The sequence below is a fragment of the Lycium barbarum genome, chromosome 7 (genome assembly GCF_019175385.1).
Source record: "Lycium barbarum isolate Lr01 chromosome 7, ASM1917538v2, whole genome shotgun sequence".
NCBI lineage: Eukaryota > Viridiplantae > Streptophyta > Magnoliopsida > Solanales > Solanaceae > Lycium > Lycium barbarum.
The window spans coordinates 112,961,378-112,986,465 of NC_083343.1; the positions used below are offsets into that span (position 1 = coordinate 112,961,378).

Genomic DNA, 25,088 nt, shown 5'->3' on the forward strand with positions numbered 1-25,088 from the left:
AATAGTGTAAACTAATAATGTCCAAAAAAAAAAAAAGTGCACCCCATAAAGGGTGGACCCCGTACTAAACAACATCAAGCAATATAAAAAAAAAAAAAAAAGTGGAACCTACCATCTCCAAACTCACAGTAAAAAAAAGTGGACCCCATATTAACAAAATCAAGCAATATCAAAAAAAAAAAGTGAACCCCATATTAAAAAAAAATAATGTAAAAAAAAAAAAAGTGCAGATTTTGTATTCGTAGTAAACATTAATATAATAAAGTTTTAGATACGGAGTATAAACTACAATGTTATATTAATCGTGTTTTGAACATAGTGTATATATATATGCATAAAAATAGTGCAAATTAATAATGTCAAAAAAAAAAGTGCACCCCATATTAAAAAATAAAATAATATTCATGTAATTTTCAAAGTATCTCATTAAGTCAATAATGATGGATTCATTGCCACATGCGTATCAATCCATTAGTGGGAGTAAATGAAATTACTTTTCTTCAAAAGGTTAAGTAGTCAAACCATACAATTTTCTTTCTTTTTTTATATTAGCCTGAGATTTAATGTAGATATTAAACTGTTGTATTTGTTATTCCGCCATGTCATTTATTTGTTATGTTTACTAAAATAAATATACTTAAAATATTTATATTTTAAAATAAAATAGAATTTAATTAATTTTTTATTTTTATTCTTACTCTAATAAATGTGAAAAGAGATTAATGTCGTAAAAAAAATATATCAAATGGAGATCAAATAATGAATAAGGTAAATTAGTAAAATTATAATTCTAATCCACGTTTTCTTAAAAAACCATCCAAAAGACAATATGACAAGTAAAATGAGCTAAACCGAGAATATTTACCAAAAATTAAAAAATAGTATTTCTTCGTTTAAATAGAAAATCAATTTCTACTTTGTTTCGTTTTAAACATATAAAATTAATTTAATAATTTGAATTAGAATTATCCAAATCAAAATTTGATAAAAATAATAATAAGTATTTTACACCTTTAAATTAATCGAATTAAAATTGAAAGTATCAACTGATGCTTAAATATTGCTATTGTTTTATCTCAAAGAGAGGAAAATAGTTTCCTTTTAAACTAGTCTTCTCTTTTAAAAAATATTAATAAATTTTCCGATTTTGTATTCGTAGCAAACATTAATATAATAAAGTTTTAGATACGGAGCACAAACTACAATGTTATATTAATCGTGTTTTGAACATAATATATAATCACTATTCAAATACAACTACATACACATAGATGCACTATAATCTAAAGTGTTGGGACCGTGCGCAGCACGAACATAGGCCGTCTAGTATTTAAATAAAATAGAGTGTCGTCTTCAGGATAATTTTTTTTCTAACACTACATGGTACATGCCACTAGTTGAGGTGAGGATGTCCTTTTTCACGCTGATCTTCGAATTTTCTATTTTCAAGTAAATTGCAGTGCAAAGTAAATTCATAAAATCTATTTGTTCCTCTATCATAAAAGGATTCAACTTCACCTTTTATGTATCATATAATATAATACTTGGAAAGGGTTAAATTTGTCCCTCTATCACGTAAAAATGACTAATTTTATTCCTTGTTATATTATTTGTATAAAAATATTTTGGACGCTACTCCTCCCTTAATAGTGACAATGATGGTGGAAGGAGGAGATGCTAGTGATGGCAAAAGAAGAAGTGGTAGGGAGGGGGTAAAATGAGTTGGAACAAGGAAGTGCACGTGGTGTTCATCTTATCAAAATGTCGGTGTCACGTGGGATTGGTGTCCATCTTGGACAGATCCAATGAAGGAGATGTATATTTGAGCCATTTTGAAACAAACTCAATAACGAACGAACAACAGATTCCAAACCAGTGGTTCTAAGCAATATTAATTAACTTGCAGAGATAGAATTACAATGAACTGAACCAAATAGAAATTGCTAAACATAACCCTAAGAGAGGAGATGAGAAGAGAATACGAATTAGATGAGAAACAAAGACTTTCAATAACAATTGCCTAACTCTCTTAGTTCTCCTTCAACTTCTTTATACTAATTATCAACTGCTCCTTCACGTTTCTTCCCCCACTTTGGCACGGTGAAATCTGCTAACTTCTTGGACGGTTGCCTCACACGTTTGCTAGTTCTTATGGTAGAATGGGATTCTACGTTGGCTTCAGAATTATTTGCCACATCCTCCGCCAACTCATCTTCCACGTCAACCGCCAAATCATCTGCCACATCAGTAGTATCATTCATAACACATTTGGGTAACATCAAGGATAATTTTTATACTAATATTATAACAGAGGGCATCCAACAGTGTGACCTAGTAGTCAGTATAATGAGATGAGAATCATGAAGTCTCAAGATCAACTCCAGTGGAGACAAAAGCACTAAAAGTGATTTCTTCTCATTTCAACAAGAAAAACACTAGGTGATTTCTTCTCATTTTAAAAAGAAAATATAACTAAAGTACCTTATCTGTTCCCTCAGGCTAAAACAGAAAGTAAACAAGACACAATGTTTACGCGGAAAACTCCTTGCTCAAGGGATTAAAAATCACGATCTACCCTGGTATGATTTCCAACTTCACTAACTGAGCAACGTCTTTCAGATTACAAGACTTTTACAACCAAAGGATTAGTGGGACTAATCCCTTCCCTTACAATACCTCTATTGCAAGCACCCTTGACTAACTCTAGCCAAGAACCAAACTGATTTAGCTACCTCTAGTTGAACTTCAACTCACCATAACTAACTATATTTAGGCGTAAACACAAAAAGCTTAATAAACCAAACACCTACAAAAGCCCTTCTTAAAAGAAGTGTAGGTTTACAATATTTAGACCAAAAGATAAAGACTAAAATAACCTAGGACTTAAGACATCTTCAGTATTGGGATCTGGTCCTTGGAGTTATTTAGTCTTGATCTTGAAAGCTCTAAGAAAACAGTGGCGGCTACTCTTTTCAACAATGAAAATAATATGTTTTGAGTTGCTAGGTCAAACAAATGCCAACATGTTGTTTATATAGGGGGTCGAATGAGGAGCATGTGACATAGATAGAGACATTGCAATGATCCGTCTGTCTTGCTGTGGCTCTGCAAGTCGGAACAGTGCCACAGCTTTACAACTGTCACAGTCGTACAGTGCCCAGGAGACCTGATCAAGGACCTGGTCCCTGATGCATATGTCAATCATCAAAGCTCATAACTCATTAGAGATCCTATTGATGAAGAGATGGTCTCTGTGGATCCAATTGAATTTCATTCGGAGGAGGAGCCTATCAAAGAAAAACAGGATTAACCGAACTTGTTCAAACAGGCATAGGCCAAAGTAGAACTTTAATTGCTTCTACCTTCGGTTAATTGATTGGGCGAAATTTAGCATCCACAATTATCAATACACCGAATGGAACGGACATGCCGAATTAATTTAGAAAATATCCAGGTAGACTTTCTTTATCCGGAACTCCCATTGTCCATTCAAAACCTTACTTTGAATTTCACTGATGCTATCTATTCTTTTGGAGAATAAGCCGAGAAAATTTGGACGTTTCTATGCTTTCCCATTATTTCCTTATCAGTTGTCTAACATCGTTAATTTAGAAAATATCTAGATAGACTTAATCTCACTTTATGTGGTTATATGCTTGTTGTTGAAAAAAAATAAAAAAAATAAAAATTTAAATTGTTTCAAAATCTAAAAGATGTCATTTTTTTTAACGGACTAAACTATCCTTCCGATTTTATTCCAACTAAGATTTTTAACTTTAAAGTCAAAAGTTAAATCAAAAATATATATTACTTTATCATAATTAAATGATAAAAATCTATATGCAGAACATGTGTATTGCATTTATTGATTCAGTGCAAATAAACGTTTTTCCTCGTTTTCACTTTGCTCAAACAGGCTCATTTAATCTCCCATAGCAAGATCATTCAAGTTATTTGATCAAGGGTGATGATTGAGTGTTATCGTGTGAACATATCTTTTGCATTTTGGAGGTCTATATATCTGCAACAATTTGTTTATTTACGTAACGAATAATGTTAAGTGTGATTTGTGAACTACCTACCCCGTACCTACCGGCTACATTTTTTTGCGCGGATTGCCCTTCTTTTGGATGGTCTTTAAATTTTGCCCCTCATAATTGTGGTCTTTAAATTATGCCTCTTATATTAGGGGTGGACATGGTACGGTATTTGAAATTTCGGTTCGGTAATTTTGATTTTCGGTATTTAAAAATACTATACCATTACCATACCAAATTAATTCAGTTTCGGTATTTTGCAGTACGATAATTCGGTAATCATAGTTTGTTCGACTACGACTTACATATATACATATAATAAAGAATTATGACTTTGGCTATTCAAGAAACGTCTCAATTATATTATACTAACACCTTACACGTGTAAAAATATTCAAAAGAAAGTACAAGCAATGCCCTTCGTTAATCAATTACACAAAAAGGGCATTTCAATCAAGATATATATACTTTGGTACACAAAAAGGGAATTTCGATCAATTATATCATACTAACATCTTACACGTGTAAATATATTAAAAATAAAGTATAAGCAATTCCAACGTCTAAACAATTAGCTTGTACTAATACTAATTATATATATATATATTGTATATGTAACTATATGGAATACTTCGGTATGGTATTCGGTATTTCGGTATTTTCTTTATCAATACCGAATACCGTACCAAATACCAAACATTTCAAAAATGCATGTCAAATACCGTACCAAATACCAAACTTTTCAAAAATGCATGTCAAATACCGTACCAAATACCATAATACCAAAATCGCGGTATCAAAAATTTCAATTTCGGTATGGTAATCGGTATATACCGTACCATGCCCACCCCTACCTCATATTGCTGGTCTTTAATTTTTGCCTTCGCATTGCAACTCTAAGCGTTCACACAGAAATCATGAGGTTCTGAGTTCAAACCCCCGCTCAAGCATAAATTAAAAAAAAAAATTGCAAGGCAAGGTTTGGGTCGCGTGTATGCCGGACCCAGCATACACTTGTTAAGGAATTACCAAATTTATGCCGGACCCGACATACTCATGCCTTTTGGGCAGACTTGGCATAAGTATGCCGGGTCCGGCATAACTTTGGTAATTTCTCAACAAGTTTATGTCGGTGGGGACATACTTTTAATGGGCAAACTTTTATGCCGGACCCGGCATAAACTTGTGAAGGAATTACCAAAGTTATGCCAGACCCGGCATACTTATGCCAAGTCTGCCCACAAGGCATAAGTATGCCGGGTCCGGCATAACTTTGGTAATTCCTTCACAAGTGTATGCCGGTGGGGGCATAGCGAAATTTAAACTCTGCCTTGTGATTTTTTTTTTTTAATTTTAACTGTGTGGGGGTTCGAACTTGGAACCCATGAATTTTAGCCGAAGGGCAAAATTTAAAGACTTCCAAATATGAGGGGCAAAATTTAAAGACCACCTCAAAAGAAGGGCAATTCGCAGAATTGCCCCCCAATCATAACGTTTTGAAATAGTATTTGGACCATTTGAAGAGCGAGCATTTGGGCCTACTTCTGTATAGGAGGTGCTGGAAAACATTTTTTTTGCACGTATTGTCCTTCTTTGGGGGTGGTCTTTAAATTTTGCCCCTCATATTTGTGGTCTTTAAATTTTATCCCTCATATTTATGGTCTTTTAAGTTTTACCCTTTGCTTGAAAAGGTGGGCGAATACCTGAGGTTCTGGATTCGAACCCCCGCTCAGGTATAAAATAAAAAAATAATTTCGCAAGGCAAGACTGGGGAACGTGTATGCCGGATCCGGCATACACTCCTTAAGGAAAAACTAAAATTATGTCGGATCCGGCATAACTAAAAGTTTGCCCCATAAGGCAGAACTTTTCCTTAAGATATGGTTTAGTTATGCCTTATGGGACAAACTTTTAGTTAAGGCATAACCAAAAGTATGCCCCATGAGGCAGAACTTTTTCTTAAGGCATAGACTTTGCCTTATAAGGCAAACTTTTCTTTATGCCTTAAGGAAAAGTTCCTCCTTATGGGGCATACTTTTAGTTATATCTTATGGGGCACACTTTTAGTTAAGGTATAACTAAAAGTATGCCCCATAAGGCGGAACTTTTCCTTAAGGCATAACTAAAAGTTTGCCTTGAAAAGTAAAAAATAATATATATATATATATATATATATATATAGGCAAAGTTCGCCTCCTCCGACAGAGTTTTAGTTAAGCATAACTAAAAGTCAGCCGGAGGGGGTAGAGCGAAATTAAACTCTATCTTGCTAATTTTTTACTGAGCGGGGGTTCGAACTCGGAACTCATGGGTTTTAGGCGAAGGGCAAAACTTAAAGACCAGCAATTTGAGAGGCAAAATTTAAAGACCACCCCAAAAGAAGGGCAATTCGTAGTAATGCCCTTATTTTAGGGTGGTCTTTAATTTTTGTCCATCAAAATAAAAGTATTTAACTTTTGTCTTTCGCTTAAAACCTTAGGGTTCCGGATTCGAACCCCTGCTCAAACAAAAATTAAAAAAAAAATCGTTAGGCAGAGGTTGCCTACAAACTCTGCCCCATCGAGCATAGTTTGCTTGCAAAACTCTCCCTTAAGTCAGAGTTTGCAGACAAATTATGCCTCATGAGGCAGAGGCTGCCTGCAAACTATGCCTTAAGGTAGAGTTTTGCAGGCAAACTATGCCTTCGCCTTCAAAACTCTGCTTTAAAATTTTGCCTTAAGGCAGAGTTTTGCCTACGAAATTCTGCCTTAAAGGTAGAGTTTTGAAGGCAAAATTCTACCTTAAAGCAGAGTTTCGCAGACAAAACTCTGCCTTGCGAATCTAAGTTCTACTTGGAGAATTTTTTTTTTAGTTTTTGACTGAACAGGGGGTCGAACCAGGAACTTAGGAGTTTTAGCCGAAGGACAAAAATTAAAGACCAACAATTTGAGGGGTAAAAATTAAAGACCAGTGCATTTGAAGGGCACTCCGCACAAAAAAATGTTGTGAAACAGCCAATTGGGTTCACAGTTTTGTATTCAAATTACTCCCTCCGATTTAAAATAAATGTCCACTTAGCCTTTAGAATACACATTAAGAAAATACTAACTCCTAAAAAGATATAAATATTTTGATTAAATTGCCCTTAATCAAATACTACCTGGTTAATATGGTTTCTTGATTACATAAAAACTCACTTATCTATGGGTGTGTTCGGGAGGAAAATGTTTTCTAATTTTCTCATGTCCGTTTAATCAAAAATTCTGAAAAATATTTTTTAGGAAAACAAGTTCCTTAAAAATGAGAACTTCCTAACGAAAGTAGGGAAAACAAGTCCCACCTATTATTTCCTTATCAGTTGTGTATAACACCATTAGTAGTTGTAGTTGCACCAGAAAGAACAATGCATACAAACAGATCACTCTCAACATTTGAAACACAAAATAAGAACTGCTTTTATTCAGAAGATAAGTGCCACTCAACAGTATCTAAGGTGTTTTAAGAAATATTCTGCTGTGTAACCCCACAAGTTGATTGGAGTTGAACCAAAAAGAAGGAAAACTAAAAATAATGCCACTCAACAGTTGATCCATAAAATAAGAACAGCTTTTATTCAGAAGATTACTGCCACTCAACATTATCTGAATTGTTAATAAGAACATATAGCATACAAATAGATTGCTTTATAATAAGAAATATCCGTCCTTGAAAAATCTTACTGAATAAGCCTAAGCATTGGGCTTATGTTCGTTAGTAATGACTCTTTAATAAAAAGGGACGACCAAGATCGGTTGTGATGAAGGGCTGAGATTCACAAAGAGGAATATACAAATACATCCAAATTAGAGTGAAGAATCTGGTATGTTTCTCGTGCACTCTCTCTCTCTCCTAAAATCTTCTCACCTCATCAGACCCAAATTCTTCTCCATTTCCTAAATTCTCTCTTCTCAATTTCTTTCTTTCCCTTCTAATTGTTGGTTACGATTCTTCCATAATTTTTTATTCGATAATTGCTACTGTCAAGTATGTTGAGCTGAACTTGAGCCGATGGTTGATGATTAGCTTTAATTGGAACTGAACGAGCTGTCCTTAGTCTACTAGTTCTAATTTGTATTGTTCTATTATCGTAGTATAGAACTCATTTCTGTTCATTTTGGTTAACATATTGCACTGTTGAGCTAAAATTGATGTACGGAAGTTGTAATTGGTTGGATCCGAATTGGATTACTGTTGGAGTGGTGGTTAATTACTTCCTATAATTAGTAAGTTCATTACAGATGGGAAGGGGCAGTGGGGTTTCGAGGGTGGCGTAGAGCGGAAGGGTCAAGGGGTGGGGTTGGGGAAGTTGAAAGGGTGGGCAAGACACCGTGAACTTGAAATGTCACTTATAAAGTTTATTTTTCTATTTTCATTAGAGAAGTTATTTTCTCATTTTTAAGAAATTTTTTTTTAAAAAAAAATATTTTTTAAAATATTTTGACCAATTAAATATGAAAAAATTAAAAAATATTTTTCTTCATGCCAAACACACCTTTATTCTTTGTTATATTATTTGTATAAAAATATTCTGGACGGTACTTAAATGCCTTAAATATACCCTCCTCCCTTAATGGTGATAGTGGTGGTGGAAGGAGAGAAGATGCTAGTGATGACAGAAAAAGTGTAAGGGGGAATAAAATGAGTTAGAGCAGTGAGGTACGCGTGGTGTTTATCTTACCAAAATATTAGTGTCATGTGAGATTGGTGTCTATCTTGGATAGATTTAACGAAGGAGAGGTATATTTGAGCTATTTGAGTAACGTCGAACATATTTTTATACAATAATATAACAGAGGATATCTAACGGTGTGACCTAGTGGTCAATGCAATGAGATGAGAATCATGAAGTCTCAATCATTGGAGAGAAAAAAAACACTAAGTGATTTCTTCTCATTTCAACAAGAAAAACAATAGGTAATTCTTCTCATCTTCAAAAGAAAATATAACGGAGGCTAAAATTGATTCTTTTTAAAAGGATAAATGACCCTTTTCACTTTATAATTATATAAAATTATCATGGATCTTTATAATTTAGAATAGAAATTGGATAATATTTAAATTTGACTTCGTTTGCAACTTGCACACCTAAACTTTGTGATGAGACTCATTTAATCCATGAAGTAAAACTTTAGATGTTCAACCACTCTAAATGGCAACTATCAACTCTGAATCAACTAATAAACAGCTTGGTGTACTAAGCTCCCGCTATGTGGGGTTTGAAAAGAGCCGACCACAAAGGTCTATTATATAACTCTAAATCAACTACTTCTTACTATCGTCCTATTGAATAACTTCTCTTTCCTTTCTCTCTGCTATAAACATTTCACTTAGCTATTTAAGTTCACATCTTTTACTGCCTACTCAGTGCTCAGAGCACCACTTATAATCAAGCAAGTTATGTGACATTAGAACTTTAATTGCTTTTACTTTCTGTTTATTGATTGGGCGAAATTTTAGCATCCACAATTATCAAACCCCGAATGGAACGGACATGCCAAATTAATTTAGAAAATATCTACGTAGACTTTCTTTATCCGGAACTCCCATTGTCCATTCGAAACCTTACTTTTAATTTCACTTATGCCATCTATTCTTTTGGAGAACAAGCACCGAGAAAATGTGGACGATTCCATGCTTTCCCATTATTTCCTTATCAGTTGTATAACACCGTTAGTTGTTGTAGTTGCACCAGAAAGAACAGTGCCTCTCAACATTTGAAACACAAATTAAAAACTGCTTTTATTCAGAAGATAAGTGCCACTCAACAGTATCTGAGGTGTTTTAAGAAATATTCTGCTGTATAAGCCCGTAAGTTGATTGGAGTTGAACCAAAAAGAAGGAAAACGAAAAATAATGCCACTCAACACTAGATACATAAAATAAGAACAGCTTTTATTCAGAAGATTACTGGCACTCAATATTATCTGAATTGATATAAGAACATATAGCATACAAACAGATCACTTTATAATAAGAAATATTCATCCATGAAAGCACACAAAATGTTATTATGCAGGCATACGCAAGCCTTAACACATTAGCAATAGGTTTCACATAGACTTCAAATGCAGATAGGTCTTCAGCTTGATCATGTAGCCTAACTGCTTGCTCCAGCAGATCGCTGCTTCTCGAACATCTCCTTAACTTTGAAGAGAGCTGCATGTATTTCATCAAAATGAGGTGCTGTGGCACTCTTCACATCATCAATCCACTTCAAAACGTTCTTGTGCGGACTTAATATACTGTCACGGTCCTTCTCATCAAGAAACTGTATTCAACAAGAAACCTAGCTGTTAGAAAAAAACATCTTTTGGGCCTAATACACCCATAAGCCCTAGCACTGTCTATATAAACACCATTATGGGTGTTGGTAGACCGACTCTAAATCGTCTAGAGAACAGCTATTGTTAGAAATATTTTCATTAAGTCCTGATTGCTACAGATGATCCCCAAACTAGCATTTAATTGATTTGTTACACAAACTTCAATGGAGAACACGTCTCTGTCAGAGTGACGCGCAACACAATTTGAGAAATACATGCTCAAAGATGATGGTATGCTGGGCTCAAGTAAGGCTATGTGATTAATCATTATATACGTCAAATAGTAAGTTGGAAGATGCAATACAACAAACAAGAAATGTGTCTATACCTCAAGCTGCATAATCTCACAAACTAAGCTAAGATCAGCAAGGGAAGGTTGGGAATTTCCATTCAAAAAGCTTCCATCTTTCTGCAGCCAAAAGGTATCAATCGTTGCAAGAGAGCATGAAAGGACCTTTTTGCCTTCTGCCGCTGCTTGTGGATTCACTGGCAATCCAAATGCAGGTGCCAGTACACTGTTAAAAACATATCCCACTGCAAAAACAGAAGCATTCATTGAGAAAGCCAAATTTAGAGGAAACAACATAAAAGAAGTACATTGCAGTAGAACTGATAAGGTCACACGCAAACTAGCAAATCATTGAGCCACCAAAGATGCATTTAAATGTTTTTCAACATGGCATTTGTCTCGATCACTATATGGAAAAGACAGTTAAGAAAAGTATAAGACAATAAATTGTGCCTTCCTATGCTAATGCAAACAAATTTCCCATCTATTTTGAAGATAATCTGATTAAGTTCCTCTGTAACAAATTCAAAAGCTTATAGTAAATTAACCAATAAGGAATGAACAAAGAGGAGCAAAAAGTATCTTCAACATAAACAAAAAGCACCTGAACCACGGCGTAAGTTAGAGTGGTGCCAATCCAAGACAGACTCTATTTTTGCTCTTTTCTGCAGGTCAGTTGGATACCTTCAAGATGAAGCAAAAAAATAGTGAGAAGTACAGATTACAATCACAATCATATAAATAAGTGTAAACATTAAAAGAACTTTACTGTTTCACTAGAACTGCAAATTTAGTTAACAAGTCGACGCATCAAAACATACCAATGATCAGCAACTTCCGGAAATGCAGAAGCTAGATATCTAAGAATTGCATGACTGCAAAACACGGAAAATTTGTTAGCAAGCTTTTAATAACTTTAAATGAGCCAAAATTACATCACTAGAATTCATAGATAATTTTTCATTCGGAAGGGGCAACACCATCATACCTACAACTAAGGGGAAAGCAACTTGTGGGGCACATATAAATCTTTCTAATATGATCCATTTACTTAAAAAAGGCGGGGGAAGTATATGCATACACATAACACATTCACAGACACACACTTCCTCTTGTGGTTCTTGAAGTCTGTTGAAGAAATAACATAATTTCTTAAAGTAAACATAGAAATCCAAACAAAAAGGGTATGGACAAACTGAAATATTTTCCAATATTGAATTTACTTTATGACTAAGTAAGGCATAGCAGAAATCCTCAACAAAAAATCAATACATGGCACCTCCCATAACAGCATTTTACATTCTTCAGATTATATTATACCAATATTTCAACCTATATGCTAAAGCTAGTATATCATTTACTTGGCACTTGGGTAAGAAAATCAGAGGTGGACGTAGCATACTGACTCCGGGTTCATTTTCAATCCAAAACATAAATTTATATGTAAGAATTCACACAAATTACAACAAATAGTCGATATGAACCCATAACTTTAAAGATATAACTACCTTTCGAAAAGCTTAAAAGTGCCATGAACTATGGCTGGTACTTGCTTCATGGGATTAACCTCTGCAAATGAAATAACAGTCTATTTAAAAACTAATACTCCAAACAAAACATAAAACATTAGCAAACTAATTCAAGCTTTTAAAAAGCGAACGGACCTTCAAATTCAGGTGACTTATGTTGGCCTTTAGAAAGGTCAACAGGAACCTCCTCAAATTCAATTCCATTTAATCTTACAACAAAACAAAAAAATCAGATTATGACAAATCAGACGAAATAATTAGGGTCCTTTTTTTTTTTTTTTTAGTTTTATGGTCCTTTTACGAGGGATCTTGATTTTTAAAGTTTAGTTTTATGATGTAAGATCTGAAAAAGTCATTTTCTTCCATTCAAACAGTAAGAGGGCAAAATATCTTATTACCTAAACTAAGTGGTATAATCCAGGATTAAGTTTGATATTAGATTTATACAGTAACTAAACACATTATAAATTTAATCACAAACTTATTCCTGCATATCTCAACTTATCCCATCACAAATTTATACATTTCTCAACTAGACACAGAAAATAAGTCAATCCAAACACCCTCTTAATCCGCGAACGAAACGAGAAATGAAGAATGAAAAAAGAAGGTATAATTAATTACTTGCAGAAGATAAGAAGAGCACGTGAAGGTTGTGAGAGGCGATCTGCATAAACTTTGAGCGACATGTCTATGGATTGATTGATCAGATTGAGTGAAGCAGTTGTGGTGAATGAATAGAGAGCGGGCGCGCATTTAAAGTCGTTTTAGGAGGACAAGAACAGCTAAGTGGGACCCTATTTAATCAACACATATTGACTACTCCCTCCCCCTCCATGTTAAAGGGCCATGAAAATTGTGAGTATTTGAGAAAACTAGTGTTTGTTTTTAATGTGAAAAATGATACGTACTTTCTGTTTCCTTTTTAATTTCCACTAAATGCTCCAAAACAAGTTTATTTTCTTCCAGATCTACCCCTATTTATTTAGTAGGCATTTGGCTATATATATCAAAAATAAATTCACATTTTTTGGAATTTTTGGAGTTAGAGTTGTGTTTGGCCATAATTTTTGAAATTGTAGTTTTTGGTGAAATGTAGTTGAAAAAAATGAAAAAAAATTGAAAAACAAGTTTTTCTTATTTTTGGTATTCCGGAATACAACTTCAAGTTATATTCTGAATATTTATGGCCAAACGCCCAAAAGTAAAAAAAGTTAAAAAAAAATTCCGGAAAAAAGTGAATAATTTTTATGGCCAAACGGCACCTTAGATAAGTAGTATGTTTTGATGTGATCAAGAAACTAAATTAAATACTTATTTCGTCCCAAATTTACTGTCATATTTCACTTTTCAAGGGTCAAATTATTTAAAATTTGATTAATATTTTAAAATGTATTTTTTTCATCAAATTAATATGAGAAAAGTTGCAACGTGTAATACTTTTTTTATAGTTTTTTAATATCTAAATATTAATTATAAAAGATCGAGTTGATCTAATCTAATTTAGTTTTGAAGACTATTCAAGTTGACTTTCGAGAAGCGAAACATAACAAGTAATTGGAGAGTGAGTAGGTACAATTTAATTAAGAATAGGTTAACAAGAATACTTTTCACTTTTTAGGGGTAAGTAAATTTCGTATTGGGCGTATCCAAAGCTGAAAACACTATTTAATATGGCTCGGAGGAGTACCTCGTTTTTCATTTCTCTGGTATAGTTTGATTTGCCAAGGTTAACAAAAAGCAAAATAGTTATTTATGGTTGTATGCTTGTTATTAATTAAAAAAAAAAAAATTGTTTCACAATCTAAAAAGCTGTCATTTTTTTATTTTTTTTAAAAAGGGACTAAACTATCCTTCCGATTTTATTCCAACTAAGATTTTTAACTTTAAAGTCACAAATTAAAGCAAAAATATATACTGTATTACTTTATCATAATTAATTAAATGATACTGTATAAATTTATATGCAGAACATATGTATCGCATTTATTTGTTCAGCGCAAAGAGAATGATTTCTTGTTGTTTTCACTTTGCTCTAATAGGCTATTTTTATTCTACATAGCAAGCCTTCATCTAAATTATTTGATCAAGGGTTATGGTTGAGTGTTATCGTGTGAACATATCTTTTGCAAACAATTTGTTTATTCTGTTTACTTACGTAACGAATGATGTGAAGTGTGAAGGTACCTACCCCAATCAATTCAATCATAACGTTTTAAAATATTATTTGGACCATTTGAAGAGTGGGCATCTGGGCCCTACTTCTGTATGAGGTGCAGGAAAACAGCCAATTGGGTTCACATCTTTGTATTCAAATTTGGGTGAAGTACGCAGGGGAACTTACAAAAATATTAGTAAATATACGACTATTTACAATACATACAACTATTTTTAAATTTATAAAATCTACAAAATATACCCTATAAATGATAAAAGGAAAAAATCTTTAGATATGGTCAATCTAGTATAAATATGGTAACAATTTTATACAGGTTATATTTTTTCATTAATTTGTCCCTACAAATTCTCCTTTCCTACTTATCATTAATAATAGAATTAATAATATGATGAAGGCAATAATATTAAGTATAAGTGACATAAATAATATACATAAATTTTTAGATATGGTCAATTTAGTATAAATATGGTAACCAATTTATACAGGTTGTATTTTTTCCTTTATTTGTCCCTACAAATTCTCCTTTCTAACCTACCATTAATAATATAATTAATAATATGATGAAGGCAATAATATTAAGCATATTTGACATAAATAATATAAATATATCGTATATACTAAACATGTACCTTTAAGTCGTCTTTTAAAAAGTTTTTCCACTTTCCCCTTCAACTTAGCCTTCAAACATAGATAGTGTTAATATAACATATATTAAAAATAATATACTACATACTATATTTATGCATATATGTGCATGAGTGCATCGATATACTATATACCATATCCAGGTATATTTTCATGTACTTTCTTATACCATATCTCCATATACCGTATACTATATCAAGTATATTTTCATATACCATGTACCATATCAGGTATATTTTCATGTACTTTCTTATAACATATACCATATCTCTGTATACCATATACCATATCTTTTCATATACTTTTCTTAATATTAATACATTTAAATAAATCTCTTTAAGTCACAAAAAAATAATTGCATTCATCAAGTGAAAATAAAAAAAAACAAGAATAAAGCGGAGGAAACGAAAGAAAAAAAATATTTTTTAAAACAGTTTGAAAGAAAGACAAAGTAAAAAGTGAATATATGCATTAATGGTAGTAACTCTTAAAACTGAGTATTATTGATATTTTAGGAATGTAAGAAGTTGTATTTTTGTAATTAAAAAGTTAAATTTTTGAATAAGTTGTATTTATGTAATTTTTATAAAGTAGTTATAATATTTTTAATTACCATTTTAAAAAGTTGTATTTGTGTGAGCTTTCCAAGTACGTATATATACACATTAAGGAGAAATATTTATGGAACATAACGATAACTTTTTATTTACAAAATATAACATTATAAATGCTATACAAATATATATATATATATATAACATTATAAATGCTATACAAAATAAAAATTATTTGTTTTTATTTTTTTTTATAATATTTTTTTTGCTAAAAAATTTATGTATGAAAGTTGTATGAAATGTGTATATCTCGTTCAAGGCTTAAAAAGTTCGCTCAAAATTTAGTGTATGAAAACGATATGAAAAATATATGAAATGTGTATATCTTGTTCAAGGCTTAAAAAATCCGCTCAAAATTGTGTATGAAAACGGTATGAAATTTGTATCTCGCTCAAGGCTTAAAATTTCGCGCACATTTTCGTGTATAAAATTTATGGTAGATTTCTGTAAAATAAATACAACTACAACAACATTATATACAACTTTGATACAACATTCAAGACTTAAAATAATCGCTCAAATTTTTTGTATGAAACGTGTATATCTTGATCAAGGCTTAAAAAGTTTGCTCAAATTTTGTGCATGAAAAACGTATGAAATGTGTATATCTCGATCAAGGCTTAAACATTACGCTCAAAATTTTATGTATAAGAATGGTATGAAATGTGTATATCTCGATCAAGGCTTAAACATTACGCTCAAAATTTTATGTATAAGAATGGTATGAAATGTGTATATCTTGCACAAGACTTAGAATTTCATTCATATTTTTTGTATATAAAGTTCATATTAGGTTTCTAAAAAATTAATACAACTATAACAACATTATAACAGCTTTCATACAATATTTAAGGCTTAAAGTTTTCGCTCACAATTTTGTGTATGAAAATTATATCAAAAATTTCGCTTACACATACACATTTCATACACAAAAAATTGAGGTAATTTTTTAAGCCTTTGAGCAAAAAATAAATAAATATAAATATATTTTTTAAAATAAATTTATAAATAAAAAAGTAATTTTAATTTTTTTAAATAAGTAATTTTTTTTTTAAAAGTAATTTTAATTTTTTTTAAATAAGTAAAAAGCCTTAAAAAAGTAATTTTCATTTTTTTAAATAAAATTATTTTCTGGAAAAAAATTAAAAAAGGAAAAATGTATAAAATCCATCATGTTCCGTAAAATATCGTTATATTTTGTAAATAAGGAAAACTACCTATATATTTTGTAATAAAAAGTCTTAATTAGGTACCCTATGTCATTTATCTTTCAAATTACTCTTTGTAATGCCGTTTGGTCGTTTAGAACTTTTGAACTCGTTTTCGCTAAAATAACCTTTCCGTAGCTTTAAATGGTATTCTTAACTTGCAGGGATAGGTGGTGGTTATATAATTGATGGGTAATTTTTAAAATATATTTATTTAATGTGTGTGAATAGTTTATTTATAGAAATATGAGTTGCACGCATAAAAGATATAATCTAGTAAATAGAGTATTTGACAAGGTGTGTAAATTTTAAAGTACTCAAAGTGGCCAAGTGAATAAGTGAAGTGCATCAATATTGTAATAAACAATTGGGCCAGGTCCACCTTATATTCCTTACGTGCAAGTGCCTTAGGGTTATATCTAGTCCTCAAGTTAGTATATGATCTGAAAAGAGAAACAATTATAGGGCAGTTACGTTTCAACTGCGCACAAAATTTAGGGAGTATCAATTTATCAAACTTCACAAGACATCAGGTACTATTGTAACCTTTATTGCAGAGAGTTGGTGTGATATTTTACTATTTATGTTGACCATCTTTGAGTAGTGAGTTGGGTAATAATTGGACAGTAATAATTCTAAATGGTGGGCCATTGTGATTAGAGTAATTATTCATCTAGTGATTAGCAACAGGTTTAAGTTGCAGTGAATTTCCATTTCAAAATTCACTGTGGTGTAGGGGAATACTTTAAGATATATTTAATAGTACATATCGTGTTTGATGTACCATTTTGTCACGACCCAGCTAGGGGCCGCGACGGGTATCCGGGGCTAACCATCGAGCACCGCTCGTTCTATTTCTCATCATGCTCGTTAGACATTCCTTTATCAAATTCATGCTCAATTTATAAGAAAATCATCCCTCATTTGGAACATAATACTTTTATATACATATGCCTCTCGGTTATATATATATATATATATATATATATATATATATATATATATATATATATACATAACAACATCTCGTGAGACCATCTAAACATAAGGAAGGAACAAGGCCCCGTCATGCTCAAAATACATATGCATGAATATATACACAAAAGGATAATCATATGCATATCTGGAACAATGGAGTGCTCTCAAATCAGCTGACAGCTACTACGAATCTGGGTCAAGCTCTCCTCCCTGTCTACCTGTGGTCATGAACACAACGCCCAAAGAAACGGACGTCAGTACGAACGTTGTACTGAGTATGAGAGGCATAAACAATAATGAAGCATCAATAAAATGGGGAGGCATCAAATGAGAGACAATCTGTAACTGACTGTGAATCATAAAATAAATAAATCATGCTGTCTTACTCATGCTCATCATCATATCACATATGCATAAATGTATAAGTATAAGCTGCCCGTCCATGTAGGTACGATGTGATAATCATTAGCCTGCATTCAGGCCTCCCGCGTCCGGGGTATAAGCAGCCCGCTATAGTGGTGTGTATATCTACCCGACCATATTGGTACAGTGTAATATCATCATCATATGCTCATCATAATATATGCATGAAGACTCAAGGACAACTATATTTTATCGGGGTGACGTAAGGTCGTGATCCCCCGATTTCATTATGGCGCATTCACAAGCATTCTGCCTCACCTTGAAGGAAGTAGTAAATAAGGTGAGCGTTTACAATGCATAACATCATCGGCCTTATGGTACCCTGCCTCACCTTGAATGGACAATACATAAGGTGAGTGTATACAATACATGACATCATTAGCGTTAGAGGAACGTCATAACATGAACTCTAGAGTCTTTAGACTCAAGCTTATTATCATTGGACCCATAACATATCTCTTCTTTCAAATAGTTAATCATAATCATAGACTCTTGACCTTCCGGGATATATAGAGAATTCATGAAGAGAAAGGAGAATCATACCATCGGATTCATGCCATAGAAATAAGGGACTAGCCTCACATACCTTTTACGCTTAACTAAGCTATTGCTTGATCGTTCTCCTTCGATGCTCGCGTTTCTACCCTCAAGAGGATTCGCATTAACATTAGCTAATCGATTACTTAGACATACTTACTAGAGCTAAAGAAAATTGGGCAGCATTTCCTTTGTTTATACTACTTTCCCCATATTCTATATCAACTCCCAAACGTTCCTAACAACATTCACAATATAATAGACAACAATCATCATTCATCTGCATTATCCGCATTTCACAATTCCTCTTCAATTTCTCCATAATTGTGGTTATAGTTCATTATCGCGTTTTCTCATATACAATACTCATTCCATGTTCTATAGGTCATTCATAACATGCTTATAATCCCAACATACCAATATTCGTAATTCAATCCAACTATTGTTCAACACTGTCACTATTCACTCCTTTATGACCCATTTTCTATATTTTTCTACAATCCAAGTGTTTCAACTTATCAATACTTCAAAAATCATGAAAATACCATAAAACTTAACTTAGATTGCATAGAAACAAGCCTTGAATGGAAATACTCTTCTAGCACCAAAACCTTACTTCATTTCCTTTGGGTTTTCTTCAGATAGATGAACTTTTACTAAGTTTCACACACTTGTTTTCATGGATTTGAAGTGATTAATCTTGGCTTTCCTTTGATTTTTCTTGTGGATGAATGTTAGAGAGAATATTCTAGAGGTTCTTGACCAAAAATGGTGAAAATATGAGTTGTGGGTCGAGTTTAGTCTATTTAAAGTGGTCCAGAAAATTCTGGACCGACACAACATGCGGCACGCTTTGCTAGACGCAAAGCATGCTTTGCTAAACGCATATTGTGTCGCAAACCATGCAGAACCACAAAACTTTTACTGGCACACTTTGCTGCGCAACTGCGTGGCCGCATGTCGTGTTTGCTGGTCGCAGATCGCGCCGCAAAGTGCGCCAGAATGCGATATTTTTGCCAAACTCTCTCCGAAACTTAACTCCGATGATCCGACGAGTCTTAAACCTTCCCGAAGCTTACTAAACATGGTTTTTCTCCATTATATACCCAAGATGGACATATCTATTCCCATGACCTCGAAAAATTTATCCTACTTCCCAAGGCTAGGACAATTAGCATTCGGCGAAACTCAACATATGAAAATGAGAGGTGTAACATATTTTGATTAAGTGATGATTATTAGTTAACTAGGGTATTTGTCCGCGCTTCGCGCGGTTATAAAAAAATAACTCTCTTACAAATACAAAATATTAAATTTAATCGAAGAAAAAATAAAACATAAAAAATACAAAAAACAATTGACGTAGATAGTAAAATAAAGGTATAGACATTATTGGAAAATCAGCCAATTTTTTCTCTGACTATAATTTTCTCAATTTGTTTTAAATATTTTTAATCATTAGCTATGTTTACTTGTAGTACTTTCCGTATAGTTTTCAAATATGTGAATTTTATTTTAAAAAATCTAAAGAATTTGTACCTAAATTCATAGTCAAAATTAAGTATTTTGACCTTGAATTCCTTCCCATATATTGAAATAAAGGGAGTAGTTATTTTTACAAAGAAAATTAAATTTTACGAATAAATGTACAAAATGTAGATTTTACATGCTAAAATGCATAAAAATTGTAGATATACTAAAAATACGAGAGAAATATGATGAAAAGGAAAAGAAAAAAAATAAGAACATAATACGTACTTGTTAGCGTCAAACCTTTCCCTGAGAACATGCTTGATACAAAAACAAAACAAAACAAAACAAAAAAAAATCAAAATCCTACAAGAATTACGACCCCAAAATGAAAGTAAGAGGTGAAACATATAGATTGATACTCAAATAAGAGCTCATATTGAAAGAGAAAGAAGTTATAAATGAGTGAAGGGATTTTGTTTTACCAAAGAATTGAGTTAACTTCATTCAACATGCATATACAAAATGACGACACTGATGACTACACCATATATTCAAAACCAATAAATATCCCAAGTACAAAGAACTAAACTGTCACAATCATTCTATTAAAATGCCTAGCTACTTAAATATTCTGAATTTTTTGATAATTTTGATAGTTTTTTCTTTTAACTGGTACACATTTTCTTCCGCTGCTCCACTTAAGCCGGATAATTACGACATATAAAACAATCACAGCTATGAAACTTTGAACAAATAACAGTCATAGGTAAAATCCTTAACTTGTTACGTGCAGTGCAAACAACTGTCAGTACACAGAATTATGTAGTTAGTGGCAACTGAATTGGGGGGTACACAAAAATTTAACCACAGCAAGTTCCAAGAATTAGAAAAAGAAGACAAATTAGGAGAGGATAGAAAAGCAGAAAAGGCAAATTTGACGTACAGTTCTACGTCTTTGCGGCGGCGGATCGGAGTGCCGAAGTCGTCCACATTGGGTTCCCTAATAGTTGTTGATTGTGGCAGTGTTTCACGGCTTAATTATATAATCTTGTATTCCAGAGGAAACCTTTGAGGATGAAGAAATAAACCTTTGAGGGTGTAACATCTGATAGTGGTTTTTGGACTCCCCACTACCAAATCTTAATTTCTTCATTAATAATGAATTTTGGTTTTTTCCCAAATAATTAAATGAGAAGAATGAGTAGGCATAGAGAGGTGTCACATCATCTTATCTATGCCTAACTTTATATTATATATAGATGCAATGAAGGCTAATTATTATTTCATGATGAGTTAAATTATTAACAGTAATGATGAATGGAGCAAATACTATTGTACGAAAATGATGATTCTTAGATACTGCTTTCCGAAATTTTCATGGGTTTGAATATTTCCCCAATGATTTCCATGTCGTGACTAAATTTGGATATATTGGGTATATGTAACTAGATATTAGGTGTATTGATCATATAAACGCCATTAAATCTATGATATTTGAGATGTGGGAAGTTAGATTTTATCCTAAGTTCAGATTTTAAGGTAATTGAAAGTTTTGAGCCCTAGTCTTAAGAAATGTGAATTAATGATTTGAGAGTCCATGTATGGACAAAATTGACTAGTTTTTTCAGAATATACGACTCTTAGGTTATGGGTAAAAGGATTTTCAAAGAAAATTCCGGTTTTGCCCTTGTGGGCCTGTGGAAACTTTTAAGGTTGTTTTTGGATTTCGAATACAAACATAGCAATATAGGTGTCCTTAGATTCGTATTCTAACGTAAATCGCATATGATAGATTTTGATCGTTCAGAGGCTCTACGCAAAGGAAAGGTATTCGTTTGATAGTTCGTCACACCTGCTCGGCATTGAGGTAGGTTACGGTCTATTTTAGTTAGACTCTGATTAGAGAATCGTATGTAGTCGTAGAAAGTGACGGGGATAGCATGATAGTCCTTCGGGCATGAAGTGGAGGTGAATTCCAATTATGTTGGCTCTGTCAGCTGTTATGTGGGCTTGTCGCCATATGTGTTATTTTCTGTGATTATCACCTGTTTGTATCTCTGTCACATACTAGTTCACTCATTACATGAAAAGGAACGGTAATATTGATAATTGAACAGTGGACAGTAGCATGACTTGTTTTTATTGATTTAATATTGGTGATATTGTTGAGACTAATATCTTGCATGACATGCCTTTCATATTATTCTTGTGATGATGGCGAGGTAAGTAATTAAGAGACTCTGAGGTCTTTGCCGGAGATTGAGAGTGACAGAGAGACTCCGAGGTCTTTGCCAGAGATTGAGAGTGTCAGAGAGAATCCAAGGTCTTTGCCGGAGATTTAGAGTGATTGATAGCCTCTGAGATTTCTGCCGGAGAGCACGAGTGGTACATGGACTTCGCGGATCCCCCATGGGTCATGGCTTTGAGGCACTGCCCTTGGCATGTGTGTACGAGAGTGGAGTGAGAGAGGCGACTGTTGCATTGCATTGCATTGCATTCATCCACTCATATATTTGACTGATCATTTGGTGAACTATATCTGTCTTGGTTGATTTCATGATTCCGTTACACTTTACTTGTATATGATACGTGACCACACCTGTTTGTTCTTTGTGCTACTTGTTAGTTTCCACTTCTTCATGTGTTATCTAATCATTGTCGGCCTATGATGCTTACCGGTACTAGTGTTGTACTGATACTACTCTTGCTGCACTTTTTGTTGAGTGAAGAGTACGATCCTTGTTCCAATTCTACACCCCGTGGCTAATACGTTAGGGTGACATTTTTCAGTCATTTAGGGTGAGCTACTTGGTCATCCGTGGCCCCTGAAGGACCTTCTTTATTTGTTTCTGTTTTTTTATTCGATAGACAATATGTAGCCTTCGGGTATTTTCAGACTTGTATTCTGGACTACGTTTAGCGCTCTTCTACCCTCTGACCAGATTTTGGAGATGTCATGACATTTCTAGTGATGATAAGTATTTAAGACTTGATAACTTCTTATTCTTTCAGCTTATTTAACTTATTGGAAATGTGGTTCGCCTACTCAGAGGGATAGTGTAGGTGCCACCACGACTCGCGAATTGGGTCGTGACACTCTCTCTGGTCCAAAATAAATGTCCACTTCGTATTTAATTTTTTTTTTTTTTGCACGAATTGTCCTTCAAAGGCGCTGGTCTTTAATTTTTTCACTTCACTTAAAAAAGTGGCTGAAAATATTTTGAGGTTTTGTGTTCAAACCCCGCTCAGTAAAAAAAAAAACACGCAATTTCATAAGACAAGGCTTCCAAAATTTTTGCCTTATAAGGCAGAATTTGCCTTAAAAGGTTGCCAGTAGAATTTAGTTATGCCTTATAAGGCAGAATTTTACGAAATTTTGCAAGGCAAATCGTTTTTATTTTACTCTACTGGAATTCTACAAAAGTTAGGCCTTAAGGCTTAATTTTGCTACGAAACACTGCCTTGTGAATTTTATTTTTTTGATTGAACCAAGATTCGAACTCAAAACCTCGGAGTATTTTAGGCGAAATACAAAAATTAAAGACCACCCTGAATAAAGCCAATCGTGCAAATTTCCCTTTAAAATACACCTTAAGAAATTATTAACTCTTAAAAAGTATAAATACTTTGACTAAACTACTCTTAATTAAATACTGCCTGGTTAATATAGCTTGTTAATTACATAAAAACTCACTTATCTAAATAGAGGTAAACTTGAAAAAAAAAATTACTCCCTCTGTTTCAATTTATGTGAACTCATTTGACTGGACACAGAGTTTAAGAAATAAGAGAAGACTTTCAAACTTATTGTGTTAAATGAGTCACATATAAAGATAATTGTTTCCAAATTTAAAAAGAAATCATTTGTTTTTGTACGGACTAATAAGAAAATACATTCACATAATTAAAAATAAAGAAGTAATTCATTCTTAATTATATAAGTATACTGTTATTTTGAACTCAAACAAAAAAGTTAGATGAACACTTATTATGAATAGAAAGAAATACTGCATTGTCTATAACTATCTTCTGGAAGTTTAGGTAGCTTCTAGAGTTCCAGTGAAGGGATGTGGGACAAAGTATTAAAGTGTGTTTTCACGTGTTCATGGGGCCATATTATGAACACAATTCACATTCACGTGTTAAACGATGTTGAGGCGGACGTATTTAAAGCTAAAACCATCGTACTCTCTCCGTTTCAATTTGTGTACTCCATCTGTATGATAAAAGATAGTTTTTTTTTTTACTTGACATAAAATTTAAATAATAAAAAAATAAAATGTGTGGTTCAAAATAAACCTTAAATATTTGAATAATTATAAATCATCTCATAAAGTTAAATTATTTCTAAATATAGAAGAGAATAATTTTTTTGGGACAAACTAAAAAAGAAAGGAGGACAATCTTTTTGGGACAGAGTGAGTAATATTTTTCGCTTTTAAAATTCAAATTGCATAAATTTTGTCTCAACACTTTAAGATATACTCGTTCCAAAATAATTGAGGTTTTAGACTTGGCCATATGGATCAAGGAATTCATTTACTCCTACAAAATAAGAGGTGTATTGACTAAAATACTCTTAACTAAGGGGGGCTTTGAAAGTATAACACGCATTAAATTTGATCGTTGAATTAAGAATGCGTTAAGGGTAAATTTGAAAAAGAGAACCAAATATCTTCTTGGTAGACTAAAACCTCAATTATTTTGGACCAACTTTTTAGAGGCTAAATTCTCAATTATTTTGGAGCGGAGAGAGTATTTTTCAACAGATTGACATAAGAAAAGATGCAATTTATATTACTTTTTATGTAGTTTTCAAATATATATAAATTTTA

At 32.8% G+C, this 25,088-nt stretch overlaps 1 protein-coding gene across 3 annotated transcripts; it reads right to left on the reverse strand.

Moving 5' to 3' along the window:
* Positions 1-9,926: 9,926 nt before the first annotated feature.
* LOC132603841 (glutathione S-transferase T1-like) lies at positions 9,927-13,038 on the reverse strand. Of its 3 annotated transcripts, XM_060317118.1 has the most exons (7): positions 12,821-13,035; positions 12,332-12,405; positions 12,176-12,236; positions 11,489-11,542; positions 11,272-11,351; positions 10,707-10,912; positions 9,927-10,323 (listed from the first exon to the last, which is right to left on the reverse strand). In XM_060317118.1, the coding sequence occupies exons 1-7, from the start codon at positions 12,883-12,885 to the stop codon at positions 10,153-10,155; spliced, it is 711 nt and encodes a 236-aa protein (XP_060173101.1). In that variant the 5' UTR covers positions 12,886-13,035; the 3' UTR covers positions 9,927-10,152. The 3 variants fall into 3 exon arrangements, with proteins under 3 accessions (XP_060173101.1, XP_060173102.1, XP_060173103.1); XM_060317119.1 differs by lacking the exon at positions 12,332-12,405 and having other exon boundaries at positions 12,821-13,026; XM_060317120.1 differs by lacking the exons at positions 12,176-12,236; positions 12,332-12,405 and having other exon boundaries at positions 12,821-13,038.
* Positions 13,039-25,088: the final 12,050 nt, after the last annotated feature.